The 17,536-nt window shown below is 40.6% G+C and overlaps 1 protein-coding gene across 1 annotated transcript in view; it reads left to right on the forward strand.

Annotated features, from left to right (window-relative positions):
- The window catches only part of LOC135247634 (pro-neuregulin-3, membrane-bound isoform-like), a 292,814-nt gene that overhangs the window by 228,374 nt on the left and 46,904 nt on the right, over positions 1-17,536 (forward strand). The window contains exon 4 of the mRNA XM_064321340.1: positions 15,849-15,922. Within this exon, the coding sequence (XP_064177410.1) occupies positions 15,849-15,922 (74 nt within the window). The remainder of the gene's footprint in view (positions 1-15,848; positions 15,923-17,536) is intronic.

The raw sequence follows: 17,536 nt of genomic DNA on the forward strand, positions 1-17,536 counted from the left end.
ATCAACCGACATGGTGTACCACAGAGTCTAGACACAGACCAAGGTCGTCAATTTGACTCTGATCTGGTAAAAGAACTGTGCTCGCGTCTGGGTGTGCACAAAACACGGACAACACCGTAGCATGCGATGTCAGATGGAATGGTTGAATGAGCTAACAGATCCATTAAAGACCAACTAGCTAACTACCTCTACACCAAAGGAGGTGACTGGGACGATCACCTGCAACAGGTTGAGTTTGCGTACAACACGAGCGTACACTCTTCAACAAAACACACACCTTTCTTCCTCGCTCATGGCAGAGAAACCCGTCTGCCTGCAAATGTCACACTTGCGGATCTGCCAGTGATAACTAGTGCCCCACCCGGAAGCCCTGGTGAACATGCTATGTCAGTGAGGAGAAGGCTCTACTCTGCCTTTAACATGGTAGCAGACAACATTGCGCTGGCAGGTGCTCAACAGAAGCATTATTATGACCGTCACATGAGACATAATGCTTACGAGCTAGGTGAGCTAGTGTGGGTTGACCTTCCGGCTCTGGCCAAGCACAAGTTGTCTCCCAAATGGACTGGACCCTTCAAAGTTCTGCAGCGGCTTGATTCACCCTCAGGTGATTTTGGGGTGGATTACAAAATTCAGGATCAGCTAGACCCTAGGGCCAAGCCTAAGGTGATTCACTATAATCGCCTTAAGCCTTATCGCTCCCCATGGTCAAGCACTCGTACCCCCACTACAGCCACTGGACAGAACCCTTCTGCTGAGATTAGTGGTGCCTCTTCATCAATACAGCCCACTCAAGCTCCAGGCCTTATGTCTGCTGGACCTGTTGGACACCTGAGCCCACTGTGCGCGGTCCATCACCTCCAACGCAAGTCTGTTCACCGTCTCTAGCACAGATTGATGAACCACGCCCACTGGTGGAGGCTCCTGCACCTCTACCACACACGCCCAGTGAACAGAGGACCAGATCTGGGCGCATTGTGCACCCTCCTCAACATTTCAGAGACAACACCTGATGTGAACTTTGACAAACATGGTAACATAAGACTATATACTTTGTTGTTTGTTAATGTAATTTTGCTTGGTTATTGAAGTTTTTTTTTTTTTTTTCGAGGAGTAAATGTGTTTGAGAAAAAAACATGGTTTATGATTAAATACATTATTGTGGTAATTAGAAAAACAGAAGTGCTTTAAATGTTAGCTTTTGGTTAATGTTACACTTTGTTATAGCCTTTCTTGTCAGTATTGTTCTAGTTCTGAAACGAGGACGTTTCTTATTCAGAGAGGGAAGTAGCGTAAGATTTGGAAAATGGTTCCAGTGTTTGTTTACTACATTTCTATATGATTGTGGATTGATTGCGTTTCCCTTGCTATCTTGACCGATAATGGACTAGTGTGGTCTGGGGGACAGGCGAGGAGGACAGGTAGTAGTAGTGTGGAATGGTTCACGGAATGTGCTGTGCACTGAAAAAATATAGTTTACAGAGAGAACTCGTACTGCATACATGGTTTTTATTTACCCACACATCTCCGAAGACATATCTACAAACACTAGAGTCAGTTTTGACTTTTACATTATTAGTGTGGTTGCTTTAAGGCAACCACACTACTATTATCGCACATACTATTATTCTTTCCACCCATTTTTTGGACCGCTACTCCTCCCAGAGTTTTCGCACCACATACACGTGCCATACGTCAAAATGACCGGCCTCTTTGGGATCGTGTGCTATTACTTTGTGGAAAGTTTCGCTGCACGGTTTTTGAGAAATATGACTTTTTATGCCCAATTTTTTCCCATAGAGATGAATGGAGAAGGTGACGTCATTCACATGCGAACGGTGAAGTTACAGCATTGGTCGGCTTTACACACGTGATGCGGACCGCTGTTCGTCCTCACCAGCCATCACTAAGCATGTAGGGGAATGCGGAAGTAAACACGACAAAAAACGGTATTCCAAATGAAAACGCTGTCAGCTAGGTATATCAACAAACATATGGCTTAGGCATACCCAGAAGTCCTAAATAATAATAGTATTTCACAAGATATTACGCAAATTCGTTGACGACGTTTCGTCAGGTCCAGCGTCTTTGCATGCTAGTGCTAACAAAGAGCGCATGCATGTATTGCGCTAATGCGAACACTTTCGGTTGACCTACAAAAACGATATTAAAAAACCAAAAATAGACGTGCTGTTATACCTGGTTAGAAAGCTTATGCTCTTACCTACTGAATAAACGAGTTCTCAACCAAGCCAGACTGTACTAAAAAGTGCTACAACGCCGTCAACAACACGTGTGCAGCAGCTTCTGGTCCGGTCTAACTCCAGAAATTTGGGTCGGCTAACATGTAGGCTAATAGGCTATCCTGTGTCTATGAGTCCGTATCTAAGGTAACAGATTAAACTCTGAATTGCAGCACAGTTAAATGTTTTTATTTGAATGGTACAAATGAGCAAAACTTAACGTAAAACCATAAATCAATCAAATTAATCTCCCTAGCCCTGTCTTGCTTTTTAAAATGGTGCGGTTGTGCAGTGTAAATATAAAGGTTTTTCCAAGACCGTCTGAACTGGCCAGCTAGCTTTATGATTCGCCGCCACTCGTCACAGCATACCGTGAGTAAATCGCTGATCTGAAGTATTGATGAAGGGTTAATTTAGCTCTGAATATGTGTGATGCATATCAACTCGTTGCCGTGATGTTATAGCATACCATACTCTGTCTCTGCTTATACTACAGAAACTGTTCACTCCGTTCAGCACAAAGTCGACTTTGCGTTGGCGGCAACCACACTTCACAATTTCTGCAGGAATTGTCTAGTTATTATTATTATTATTATTATTATTATTAGTAGTAGTAGTAGTAGTAGCAGTAGCAATAGCAGTAGTAGTAATTCATCCTCTAATATACACAGACAATGCTCTATTTTGATATATGTGTTTCAATGCAGCTAAATAATTGACATTTACAGCTTGAGTCAAGATCATAATGCCTTGCAAGAAAGGAAAATGCCAAATTAAAGTTACAATAGTGAAGCAAGTGCTCTCAGGAACATTAAGCTCACATAAACAATTTTTATTTGTCAGAAGACACTCTTGCAGAATGGCATCAGCCCCTGTTGCTGTGGAAACATTGATGGTGACTGAATGCAATGCTGATGTTTTCCATATTAGAGTGTTCTAATATGTTTAAATAATGTAATCAATGAATAGGCACTTGTGGGTCAAATAAAAAAAAGTATGACATTACTAGAGAACAGACTAAATTCAGAGATTATCTTATTTACACACAGCCAATCAGAGAGAAACCAGGGCAGGAAGGGTTGTGTAAAGAGAGCTTTGTTTGTAATAGTTCCTTTGCTGTCATTACTGTGCTGTAGATACAGATGTTCATACACTCACTACACACACACACACATACACATATCCCACCCTTATAACCTCCCACCCCACACACATACACATCCCACCCTTATCACTTCCCACCCCCCCCCCCCCCACACACACACACACATTCATTATAGTAAACGGTTTCGTCATTTGATTTGATATCACCTTGAATAATGTCCCATCTGGTTGCTGGCTGTTCACATCACATGGCAGGTTGAAATTATAACCATTTACTTTGTGTCAGCATTGCTTTGTCTCCAATAACATTTCCTCTTCACAAAGCAATATATATATATCCTGTTTATATCAACCTTTTCCTCTCTCCAATACACATAGATTGTTTGGATGGTTTCGCAGATTTTTATGTTTTTAAAATATGTAGATAACAAACAGGTAGAGTACTTATTTTAAAAAGGTGTGGTGTCTGCAAAATAAGTAGTAAGTAAATCGAGGGTGTATGCAGTTCTGCATGCAAAATTGTTGTAAGCAGAGAAGTCTGTAAATGAGAGAACCATTCGGTTTCTTGATCTCAGCATAAAATACTCTTGATATCAATACTTTTATCTGACTTTTAAAATTGCTTGCCATATGCGCACATGCACGCATGCACACACACACACACACAAACCGACACGCACAAAGTGAAAATGAGTAATTTCCCCCTATTAGTTATAGTTAAATTAATTGGCATAATAAATCAACGTTCTCTTTTTTTTTTCTCACACACACACACACACACACACATCAATACAAACAACATCCAATGCATACCTAAATACATATGTGTAATCTTGAAGGTCTCTTTAGTGCTAGGTGTCAGTCATCACATACTTTCTGTGGTTGAAAGAGTGAGGAGTTCAAAAAAATTTGTTACAGGCTAATATCGTGCTTTCAAGTGTGTATCGACACGATCTTGGGCTTTTGTGTTTAAACAAAACCCAAGTAAGCATTACAAGTAAGCATCATATACTACTTTCTCCGGATTACTTGCCAAAGTAAATTGTAAATCGAACGAAGCGAACAACTAAAGAAAATACGGTAAGAGCGCATCATGGCTTCCATTCCCTGCACAGTTTGTTGCATGTTTAGTCTTAGCTCTGCTGCCAATTTTACGAGTAATGGTACTTGTGCTAAGTGTCAGCTTAATTTAGAATTGGCACAGAAAATAGCTGAGTTAGAGACCAGCATCCGGACTTTATATCAGATTCAGGAGAGTAAGACTTTCTTAGACTCCCTTTTACCCGAGCCGGATGCTAGTTTAGATGCGAGTGTTTCTCTGCCGCCAGTGTCCTCGCTGCAGGACGATTTTATCAGGGTACCAAAGAAACCAAGCACCACCCAACTCGCGTTTCCAACTGATATTCCCCACTCAGTAACACACCTACTGAGAAAGCCCTGATCATAGGGGATAGTATTTTGAGAAATGTGAGATTAGAGACACCAGGGACCATAGTACAGTGTATTCCTGGTGCCAGAGCCACCGACATTGAGGCAAATTTAAAAGTACTGGCTAAAAGTAAACGTAAATAGTCTAGGATTGTTATCCACGTCGGCACAAACAACATCCGAATGAGGCAATCGGAGGTCACCAAAAATAATTTTATTTTGGTGTGTGCAGTGGCTAAAAAGTTGTGTCGGGAAGTAATTTGCTCTGGCCCGCTTCCAGCTCGTAGGAGCGATGAGGTCTACAGTAGGCTATCTTTGCTAAATCTCTGGCTGTCGGAGTGGTGCTCATCAAGTGACATAGGCTTTATAAATAATTGGCCTGATTTCTGGGAAGGCCTGGCCTACTGAAGAGAGACGGACTCCACCCGAGCTGGAGAGATTCTCGTGTCCTATTGAACAACATAGCTGTTAGTCTTAGTAAGGCCAGATCCTGACACTCCATCAGGGTGCCGGCCAGGCCGCAGGCTTCTAACCCTACGTGTTTGCCTGCTCGTTTCTTTATACCTGTGTCCCAGACATACGGCCATACGCCTCTGTCTGCAAGGTGTGTTTCAGAGCTAGCCAACAGAAATAGTATTTCAAAATCCCCTTTAACTAATACTTGTCGCTCACCTGAAATCACAAGACATACAGTACATTGTGGTTAGCCAACTGTAACCTGGCACGCTCTGTCTACTACTGTCTTCACACCGTCCGTTCATTTAAAGAGTAACGAGAACAGCGTCTTTTACTGCTACCACAGAGTGAATGCGTAAGTGAATGCGATGATAAGAAAATATTCGGTTATGCTGACCTATAAAACGCTATTCCAAAAGCAAAATTAGACGTTATACATCGTTAGAAAGCTTATAGGGCCTACTCTCACCTACTGAATAAATAAATTGTCAATCAAGCCAGTCTGTACTAAAAAGGGCGACAACGCCGTAAACGACACGTGTGGTATTACAGCTATTTTGGAAGGTACCCAAGCATCACAAATGCGCATATATATCACAAATGGATTGTCCAAGACAATATATGACCTATCAGTCTCAAAAGGGACATCTCTACGCGTAAAAACAATGGTAAGGTTGTGTATTTATTCAATATTTTGTCCCAGATATTGACTGTAGAATGACATGGTATCATTTATTAAAACTTTGTCTTGTTTATTTCGTTATTCAGTGAGCAGCGTTTTCACTTATCTACCTACTTATAGCTATATTTAATTTATGGCCTCTAAAAATGATAACTACCTCTACATTTAATAGAGTGAACCTGTACAAAGTGTACATAATACACTTTAAAATTATTAGCCAAACACAGGCTTACATTTTCTGAACCTCAGTGATAGTGGTGTAGCTAAGTAGACTATTTAACAATTAGCTAGCTTCTAGCACTAGCCAGCGCTACGCTACCACCATCAACACAACGCACACAGCACTCGTACGCTGGTATGCACTTATAGCTAGCCACCTCTACAGCATTTTCAGTAATATGCAGCTGAAATCCTCAGTAGTATCTAGCTGAAATCCTCTATGGAAAGCAACCTCACAGCGATCTTATCTACGATCAGTAGGTAACTTTGTGCTTCACTTCGGGGTGTTTATTCCGCTGGAAAATAGAGAGAGCCAACTTAAAAAATTTTTTTTTTTTAAGTCAGTGACATTTCCTTCTGACATCTACAACTGCGATCGCGACCAAGACATTTATTTAGCCTTTTTTGTATAGCTATTTCCGTGGATAAATTTGCATTTATTATTACTATTTATTGGTAAAAACATTTACTTCATATCCAGGGAGATAGCCAATTACTTGAAAGTTAGATGACATGTGTAGCCGTTTACTAATACAATTGCATTTCAGGCTGGAAAATAACCTGTTAAGCCAGAGAAATTGCTGAGTTGTCTTAGAATCTTTATGCAATAGATTGTATCAAGGCTGGCAGTGTCGGCATAGCAACGGATGCTGTAACGAAACGTCACAATGGGTATAGCGGCTGTTTTAGAATGTCATTGCGTCACCTGGACCTTTTTTGCAGCCCACACAAAAATTGGCATGAGAGCGCCATATATCTTGTTTAGAATATTTTTTGTTTAAGTAATTATATAAGATTATATAAATAGATTTATATAATTTATATATAATAATTTTATATAATGTAGATTATATAAGTAATTATGTTCTTGATCTCATTATTTGTTTATACAAACAATAATGCCTATGTTACTGGTACTGCACTTACCTTTCCTTTAATGGACACTCCCCTTTAATGGATAGCTCATACTCACCTTGAAGAGGGATGCTTACCCGGAAGGCAAAAAATGTGGGACAATAGATGGGGTAGCCGTACAATTTTTCAACCACACTAATCATCGTTATCACTATCACCTACATCATTGTTTATCCTTTTGTGTTTTGGAATTGTAAAGCCTGGCAGTTTGTGCCTTTTTTGAAGGCTTACAATAAATAATCTTGAGTTTATGTATGAGTGGAGTTGAAGTGTTTCGTATTGGAGGTGCGTCTGAGAAGTTACCCTGTTGTCCACGGCTTATGAACTTTTGGAACATCGAAAACCAATACATTTAAGTTGAAAAATTCACTGGACTTGGGACGTGGATTTCCACGGTTTGGATTGACAGCGAATCAGCACTGCCAACCAACGCAAGTTACCATGAGTAAAGAGATGCATTGTTTTGTGTTTGGGATCAATTGTTTAGACTCACGTGCTTGTAATGTGTGAAACAAATGTTGCAAGTCATTAAACAGTGATTAAACAAACACAATTGAATTAACACAAAACAAACAAAACAAAACGGCATCTGTTTCGGAAAAGGAAGCGGTTGTGGATGAAAAGAAACTATACAAATTAATTGGCACTCGCCAAGGGAAACTCGGTGCGTTAACGCGGAAAAGTAACTAAATTCAATCATGGTGATGAAAATAAGGAAAATGTTAAGAGTCATATGGAGACATTTAATAGCTTGTTGGTGGAGTTTATGGACTTGCAAGTGTCTGTGCAATCACTGTTGCCTGAAGAGGAAAGAGAGGCTGATCATTGTGACTGGTATGAGCCTAAATTAATTTGTTTCAAGGAGTTTCTAAATGACGTGGATGTTTGGATGCTTGGTGATGCACATACAATTGAACAGTCATTGTTGGATGGTGCCATTGGGCCTCAGGACAGTGTGTCTCTTCTGTTGAAGAGGTCAAGTGTAAGCAGCCGCAGCTCAAGTACATCTAGTGCTCGTAGGAATGCTGAATCAGAGCGAGCTGCTCTCGGAGCTAAAGCTGAAGCTCTGAACCAAAAACATGCACTTGATATGGAAGAAGGCCAACTCAAGGCAAGGAGAGAAAGGCTGGAATTTGAATCTGAGCTGGCAGCAGCAGATGCAAAAATTAAAGTCTTGGAGGAATGTGACATGTCATCACAAGCTCAACTAAGGAGGAAAAAACTTGACTTAAAAGAAAAGACCTTTGAGGCTTCCACACCTACTGAGTACATGATCCCAAGAGGAAGAACAACTGAGGGTCCCAATGCACACACTGTGGAACAGGCTCAGCAGACAGCATCAGGACGCATGGATGGAGCCAACATGTTCAGAATGATCAGACCCTTGTCAATATCATGAGAAGACAAAATGACATATGACACATTCTGCAATGATTAACCCCCCCCCTTAGCCTATGTTACTGGTACTGCACTTACCTTTACCTTTGATGGACACTCCCCTTTAATGGATAGCTCATACTCACCTTGAAGAGGGATGCTTACCCAGAAGACAAAAAATGTGGACAATAGACAGGGTAGTCACACAATTTTTCAACCACACTAATCATCATCGTTATCTCTATCACCTACATCGTTGTTTATCCTTTTGTGTTTTGGAATTGTAAAGCCTGGCAGTTTGCGCCTTTTTCAAAGGCTTACAATAAATAATCTTGAGTTTATCTACGAGTGGAGTTGAAGCGTTTCGTATTGGAGGTGCGTCTGAGAAGTTACCCTGTTGTCCGCGGCTTATGAACTTTTGGAACATTGAAAGCCGATACAGGTATTGTGTGCATTGTAATAACTAAAGTGATAAATGCACATATTTTCCATCATTTAATGGCTGTTTCCCAATAACAGATAATTTTATGTAAAACTAAAAAGTAGCATACACTGAATGTGGACACAAATGCAAACATTTTGTTGTATTATCACCTTTATATATTTATTTTAGGAACATATGCAAATTAGTTCATGAATAATTTAAAAAACCCAAATTTGCATATTAGTTCAAACACTTTTTTTCTTCAAGGATTAAGTCAGAGTTCATTTTTCAGTTTCAATGTGATTAATAACTCAATGGCTGGTAATTTACAGAAGGATTTTTAAATTATTTATGTATACGCCGAAAAATTATTTTTTGTTGTTATTTTTCCACATAAAACATCTAAATGAACTATTCAAAATAGTTTCTGATCATTGTTTCAGATATTTTATGAATCTACAGTAGTTGTAGAAGCTAAATATCACAATATCTCAAAATTGACCGATCCAGTCAAAATAATCCTTTTCTCCTGTCGTGCCTCTGGACTCTGGACTGGCTCTTTTGTGCAAAAAATGTTTATATGTACTGCATATAGTCAAGGCAGCTTTTTGTGTCCTGTGTTAGTGTTTGATTCACAAAAAATAAACAAACAAGCATTGCATTAACAAAAAGCTATTTGGGTTTACTAACCCATAAGGAAATCATGTTCCTCAAAAGAACTTATGTCATGCTATGGTTCTTTTCATTTTCTTATAAGACCAATTCAATTTGAAATCATGTGTAGCCTAATAGTGAGTTTTGGTTTATTATTATTTGTAAATTTAAAATATTTTTAAATACACTTGAATATGAGCCAGAGCCATGAACAAATCAACACCATAGCTTTCGCATGTAACTTTTTTACAAGAGACGCATAGTGATAAAAGCAATGAAGCAGAGTGGGGATTGTGGTGGGGGGGCGAGTATGCTCTTAGCCATGGATAAAATGTAAGTGCAGGAGTTGCAATACTTTTTACTCCCAATACAAATATTAACATATTATCCAAGTCTGAAGTAGAGGAAGGTCATCTTCTGATTGTTAGGGCAGAGATAAATAAATACTTTTATGTTTTTATGAACATATATGCCCCTAATAAAGGGGGGGTCGTGTTAGACTTTTAAACAAACTAAAAGCTGTTTTAAAAAAACTTTAACAGTGAAGATATCTAGGTTGTAGGGGGTGACTGGAGATGCACTCTTGATTTTACTTTGGATAGAGATGGCGAAGAGCCTTACCCTTTCTCTGCATCAGTTTTAACTGGAATTGTTACTCAGTTTGTTTTGTCTGATGTGTGGAGGGAGAGAAACCCAGGTGTGATGCTGTACACCTGGGCCAAGGTATAAGATGAAAGGGTAGGAGCAGCATGGCTGGACAGAATATATGTGAGTAAGGCAGTATGCATTAGAGTTTTAGCTGCCCATCTTTTCCCAACTAGGTTCTCTGATCATCATTTTATCACAGTAAACCTGACAGTCCCACATACTGGTCTGCGGAATTCTATTTGGAGGTTCAATACTTGACTTTTACAGGACACTGTTTTTTGTGAGAAGTTTAAACTCTTCTGGAGAAATTGGAGTGAGCAGAAGGGAGAATATGACAATTTATTACAGTGGTGGGATGTGGGTAAAACTCAGGATTTTCTGTCAAGAGTATACCTCACATTCTACAGTTAAACTAAAACAAACCATGCACAAACTAGAACAAGATACCTTCAGGATTCAGTCACAAATGGTACAACAATATAACACAGATTTACAAACTAGTTTAACAGAAAAAAGGAAGGAATTCGGGGACATACTGCAAAAGAAAGCTAAAGAGGCACTAATAAGGTCTCAGTACACCAATGTTCACGATATAGATGCTCCCACAACTTTCTTTTTTAACCTGGAGAGGGGCACAGCCCAGAAAAAAGCTATGTACTGCCTCCGCTGAACTGATGGGACAGAGACATCTGACCCAATGGAAACGCGTAGATTAGCTGTTAATTTTTATTCTGAGCTGTTCAAGGCAGAATGCACTGATAGTCATTGTACAGAAGATTTATTTCAGCTTCTTCCCTCCTTGGACCAGCAAGAGCAGACATCTTTGGACAATGATCTGCTATTTGAGGAAGTGACTGAGGCAGTGCAACAGCTTTCCACCGATGGCGCACCAGGAATTGATGGACTGCCTGCGGAGTTCTACAAACACTTCTGGGGAGTCATTGGACAAGATTTTTTAAAAACCGTTTTAAGAAGCAGTTTTGAAACAAAGACTCTTCCAAAAAGCTGTCAGCCTGCTGTTTTGTCCCTGCTCCCAAAAAAGGGGGACCTGGGGCTCCTGAAGAACTGGAGGCCTGTCGCTGTCCTATGCTCAGATTATATGATCTTGTCCAGATGTCTTGCAAACAGACTGAAAAGTGTTTTAGGAAACCTTATCCATATTGACCAGTTAAATTGTGTTCCAGATAGGTCCATTTATGATAATCTGGTTTTGATGTGTGATTTGTGGGATTATGCCAAAGTTTATGGGACAGAGTTTGGTTTTCTTTCCCTGGACCAAGAAAAGGCATTTGACAGGGTTGATCATCAATATTTATTTAAAACACTGAAAATGTTTGGGTTTGGGGAGGTATTTGTGTCTTGGGTACTATGAAGGGGCCACATACTGATACAAATAGGAAGTAGATTGAGTGTTCCAGTTAAGGTACAGAGGGGGATTAGACAGGAATGCCCCCTATCCGGCCAATTGTACATTTTGGTAATAGAACCTCTACTTTGCATGTTGCAGAGGAAACTAACAGGGTAGGGGTGTGCAGAAATGTCATTATCTGTATCTGTATCTGTTCCACCAACAAAATTATCGGTCTCTGTATCTGTATTCGGATAGAAGACCGGAAGTGGGCGTGGTTTATACCAGAAGTAACATTAAATCTGGCAAATGTTGTATTTTCTAACCTAATATTTATTGGCTGTGCAATTGTTGTGCCTTCAAAGCATCAAATTGATTTAATATTGGCATATAATTAATTATGAATTATATTTTCACGTCATCGTTTTTTTTTTAAAATTTATTTTTAACTAAACTAATTTTATGAACTGTCTGTCCCCCCTTTCACTGGGGGACATTGACCAATCAGAAACTGAAAAAAATGTTTTATAAATCAAAACATTCTGTTTTGCATTGGAAATAGAAACTATTTACGGTAAAGATACATAGAAAAATATCCTTCAGTTGAAGGGAATAATCTTAAATTCCAATGATGCTGCGTTTGCATTTCTTGATGTGTTAACATTACTGCAGTTCGCTAGGGAAAATGTGAATTACTACTTTACAACAGTAATTACATAACAGTAATACATAAACCTTTTTTGCCTGTTTTTTTTTCCCCTACTGAACTAAGTTTGGATAGACTGCAAACCATCTGATGTCCTCATGTTTTCCCTTGGTGGCAACTGTTACCATGAAAATCTGGACTGGATTTCGTGTTCATTTGATAGCCAAGACCTATGGCTGATACATACGGATGAATATTGACTGAAATACAAGGTAAAACGTTGGTTTTTTCAATATTTCGACTGGATTTTTTTAAATGGAGGAAACAAACTGCAGGTTCTAAGCTTCATTTTGATGTATAGGTTGCGGGGGGTTTGAAAGAAATCCAGCTGTCACACCAGGCTTTTGTCTCGCTAGCTCCCGCGCCTGATGCGTCCTCCTCGATGTGAGAGTTTCCCTGAGTGATAGCCGGGAACGGTCAGCTCTCAGCCTGCTGCCTGCTGTGCGCTGACTTGGTGGGGGCAACTACAGAATATAGCGATCACTTTTCAATAATGTGTAGTAAATGAAATGACTAGTTAGTGAAATCGAAGTCCTATGTTGCAAACGGAATGGGCATTTTTATCTTGTGGCCATCCACAATGATGGACTTTTTTTTTTTTTCCTGAATCTGAATAATAACGAGCAACTTCGGGTAGAAGAAATAGGCTATCTGTTTCCATCGCATTATTTGTGCCTTCCCGAATACAGTATTCGGATTCGGATACATCCCTATAACAGGGTTACATGTTCACGGGAAACCCACTAAGGAGGCAATTAAGTTGTCAGCCTATGCGGATGACATTGCGCTTATTAAAAATCCACAAGATATGCAAATTGTACAACAGGTACTCAGTGTTTATGAGCTAGCCTCATCTGCGAGAGTGAACTGGGAGAAGACTGAAGCTTTATGGTGTGGAATGTTTTTGCTTTGCCAGTCCTCCCTGGTGATACACAATGGGAGAGGTCAGGTTTTAAATATTTGCGGGTTTATTTAGCCACAGAAGAGTACAAAAAGAAGAACTGGGAGGGTATAGTGGGACAGTGTGTGCCAAGTTATCTAAATGGAAATGGTTGCTACCCCAGTTACCATATAGGGGAAGAGTCCTGATCAATAATAATCTGGTTGCTGCCACTTTATGGCATAGATTCACTGTACTAGACCCTCCGGTGGGCCTAGTTGAAGAGATGCAGAAGACACTGCTTAATTTGTTCTGGTCTGGGCACCATTGGCTAAGGGAAGCAGTGCTCTATCTGCCAATTAATGAGGGAGGCCAAGGATTGATTGACCTGAAATGCAGAATGGCAGCTTTCCGCTTGCAGGCAGTCCAACAAGGTGGGTCGGATGGGCTTGGATAGGCATTTGTTTTTAATGACATTGAGCAGAATGGACTTGGCAGGACTCACCCCTTTTTACGGAGCAGTCCACAGGTATGGCAGATTTTTGCTGTGTCAAGGGACGACACCGCTACCCCTGGTTTTTGTACCCTTGAGGAGCCTTTGTTTTTTAATCCACTTTTACATATTGGGACACCTGACTCACCAACAGTGCGATCTGGCCTGGTGGATGCCGGATTTTCCAAGATTCGTCATCTGCGGACGGCTGACGGGTGGCTGGCAGCGGAACAGGTGGCAGCCCTGGCAGGTTTCAAGTCTGTCCGTATCTGTCAGAGGATGCTGGAAGAACTCTGTACCTCACTTCCCAGACCCATGCAGGATTAATTGAGTGACCTAACTGGGAGAATTTCTGATGCTGATGTCCTCATGTTCCCAAACATAACTGTGGCACCTAGTTTGGGGGATTGGCAGGAAAATGAGGAAATTATCCTTTCTTTTAAAACACCTGGACTCGGTTTTTTTAGCAGTATCAAGAAAAAGGCACTGTACACTATCTGTGTAAAGGTGCTGTATCTCCGACTTTTAGGTGGCCTGTGTGATACAAAATGGTCTGCTTTTTTAGGGTCAGGTTCTTCCCCTAAGGGTAGCTGGCAGTCTCTGTACAAAAGGCCCCTTGAAAGAAGGACAGGAGACCTTCAGTGGTGTATAGTGCATGGACCGATTTCTACAAACAGATACAAGGCACACCTGGATCCTTCTGTGGGGCAGGGATGTCCTTTTTGTGGGGAATCAGAAACAGTTTTTCATATCTTCTTAGGGTGTTCACGGTTGCAAACAATTGTACAGTTGGTCAAAGGGTGGTGTTCAGTTTTAGGTTTCATATTTTCAAACACACTTTGTTTTTTGGCCAAGGTACACCGTTAAAAAAGAGAAAAGGTGGTATTGCTAAATTTTTTAATAGGAAAAGCAAAAATGTCAATCTGGTTGACACGGCATAACAAGGTTCATGTCACGGTACGGGTAGGGGGGACCCAAACGCAGATAGAACAAAAACACAAACTCAAAAAGGGAAAATTAACAAAGATTTTACTAACAAAAAGGCAAACAAACAGGGAACAGACAAGGCCACGATAGGCAAAAACACAAACAAAAAATATCTAAATAAAACAGAAAACAAGAGGAACTCACAAACACGGGCAGGGCAGAACACGGGCAGGCAGAGCACAAGGGCAGGTCAAACATAACACAGGCAGGTACAAACGGTCTGAAACAAACAGAAGTCGGGAACAAACACAAGGAACCAGCACCCGAGTCAAGGGCACAAAGAACTTAAATAGACGGGGTAACAAGACACAGGTGAACTCAAAAAACAATCAAACCAGAAGGAGGGGATAACAAGACACAGGTGGGAACAATGATGGGATAACGAGACAATTGAAAACAATCATACAATTAACAGGGGGGGAGCAGGACACAAAACAGAAGTGCCGCCATCTGGCGACCCAACAAGGGAAACACAGACAGGAAAACACAGAACCATGACAGTTCAAGGCAGTGGGGGACAAGATCCCGTTCAAATGTTGTAATGTAATGTTCACTTGCATAAAAATTGTGTTTTGAACTCGCCATTGCACTGAATAATAAAGGATGGTTAAAATTCAAAATTCTCTCTCTCTCAATCTTTCAAGCCTGGGAGTGCTTCTTTCTGGCATTTTAACAACACACTCCTACATGACTCTAATTTCAGGGAGGTTTTTGATTTTTTTTTGAGGTACATGGAAGAAGCAAAAACATACTTTCAACTCTTTGCAACAATGGTGGGACTGTGGTAAAAGACAGATTAAACAGTTGTGTCTGCAATACACTCTAAATGTCACAAGAGACATCACCCAGTCTATGAAGGCTCTGGAGAGCGAAATAGAGGATCTCCAAAATTTGGTGGAGACCTCTGGAGGAAGGGAAACAATTGGTGTTCTCAAAGCCAAAAAAACATCTTTGGTTGACCTGCTGGGTATACGGGCTCAGGGAGCACTGGTGTGGTCAAGGTTCCAGAATGTAGCAGAGATGGATGCCCCATCAAAGTTTTTCTTTACCTTAGGGAAGAAAAGTTGGTTTATTCACTGTATTTTGAACTCGCCATTGCACTGAATAATAAAGGATGGTTAAAATTCAAAATTCTCTCTCTCTCTCTCTCTCTCTCTCTCTCTCTCTCTCTCTCTCTCTCTCTCTCTCTCTCTCTCTCTCTCTCTCTCTCTCTCTCTCTCTCTCTCTCCCTCTCTCTCCCTCTCTCTCTCTCTCTCTCTCTCTCTCCCTCCCTTCCTCCCTCAGGTGTAAAGAAGGATATCAAGGCATTCGCTGCAATCACTTTCTTCCAAAGACAGACTCCATTTTGTCAGACCCCGGTATGTGTCCTCACCTTATAATGTTTGCGTTTGCATGACGGCTTGTATGCATATACAGTATGTACACACACACACACACACACAGTGAAACATCACTGAGTTACAGACTTACTGAACAGTTGAACATGGTGTGAATCCAGAAGTAGTGGAAGTCATTCAAAAAGCTACTTATTCTATGTATCTTATTATACGATACATATGTATTGTACAATGAGGGAGAGGCATAATGAAAGAAACACCAAATTCTCATGTAAAATAACACTCATATTTTATTGCATTGCTCAACACACTGGATGGATGCATTTGTTCATTAAGAATTCTAGAAGCAGTTTGAATTTATCTAGGTGGTTACCTACTTGTTGGCATACTGATGTTTCCCTTTCAATAATACTAACTGATGCTGCATCTTTTATAGTGTAGCCAGATATACTATATGTATAGGTGGTGCAGTGGGTAGTACTGTTGCCTCACAGCAAGAAGGTCATGGGTTCGTATCTCGCCTTCGGTCTTTCTGTGTGGAGCTTACATGTCCACATGGGTTTCCTCCGGGTACTCCGGTTTCCTCCCACAGTCCAAAGACATGCAGGTAGGCCGATTGGAGACCCTAAATTGCCCATAGGTATCAGTGTGTGAGTGAATGGTGTGTGTGCCCTGCGATAGATTGGCGGCCTGTCCAGGGTGTATTCCTGCTTCTCACCCAATGCATGCGGGGATAGCCCCCAGCAACCCCCCGTGACCCTGCTCAGGATAAGCGGATAATCCAGTATAGATAATGGATGGATGGATATATATATATATATATATATATATTTTTTTTTTCAACAATTAAATATGATTTAAACAATAAAAATATATATCAATATGATATACACTCACCAGCCACTTTATTAGGTACACCTTCTGCTTCAAGGTTCGACGTGTTGTGCATTCAGAGATGCTCTTCTGCATACCTTGGTTGTAACAAGTGGTTATTAGTGTGGTTGCTTTAAGGCAACCACACTACTATTATCGCACATATTATTATTCTTTCCACCCATTTTTTGGACCGCTACTCCTCCCAGAGTTTTCGCACCACATACACGTGCCATACGTCAAAATCACCGGCCTCTTTGGGAATTGTGTGCTATTACTTTGTGGAAAGTTTCGCTGCACGGTTTTTGAGAAATATGACTTTTTATGCCCAATTTTTTCCCATAGAGATGAATGGAGAAGGTGACGTCATTCACATGCGAACGGTGAAGTTACAGCATTGGTCGGCTTTACACACGTGATGCGGACCGCTGTTCGTCCTCACCAGCCATCACTAAGCATGTAGGGGAATGCGGAAGTAAACACGACAAAAAACGGTATTCCAAATGAAAACGCTGTCAGCTAGGTATATCAACAAACATATGGCTTAGGCATACCCAGAAGTCCTAAATAATAATAGTATTTCACAAGATATTACGCAAATTCGTTGACGACGTTTCGTCAGGTCCAGCGTCTTTGCATGCTAGTGCTAACAAAGAGCGCATGCATGTATTGCGCTAATGCGAACACTTTCGGTTGACCTACAAAAACGATATTAAAAAACCAAAAATAGACGTGCTGTTATACCTGGTTAGAAAGCTTATG

Source organism: Anguilla rostrata, chromosome 2 (assembly GCF_018555375.3).
Source record: "Anguilla rostrata isolate EN2019 chromosome 2, ASM1855537v3, whole genome shotgun sequence".
NCBI lineage: Eukaryota > Metazoa > Chordata > Actinopteri > Anguilliformes > Anguillidae > Anguilla > Anguilla rostrata.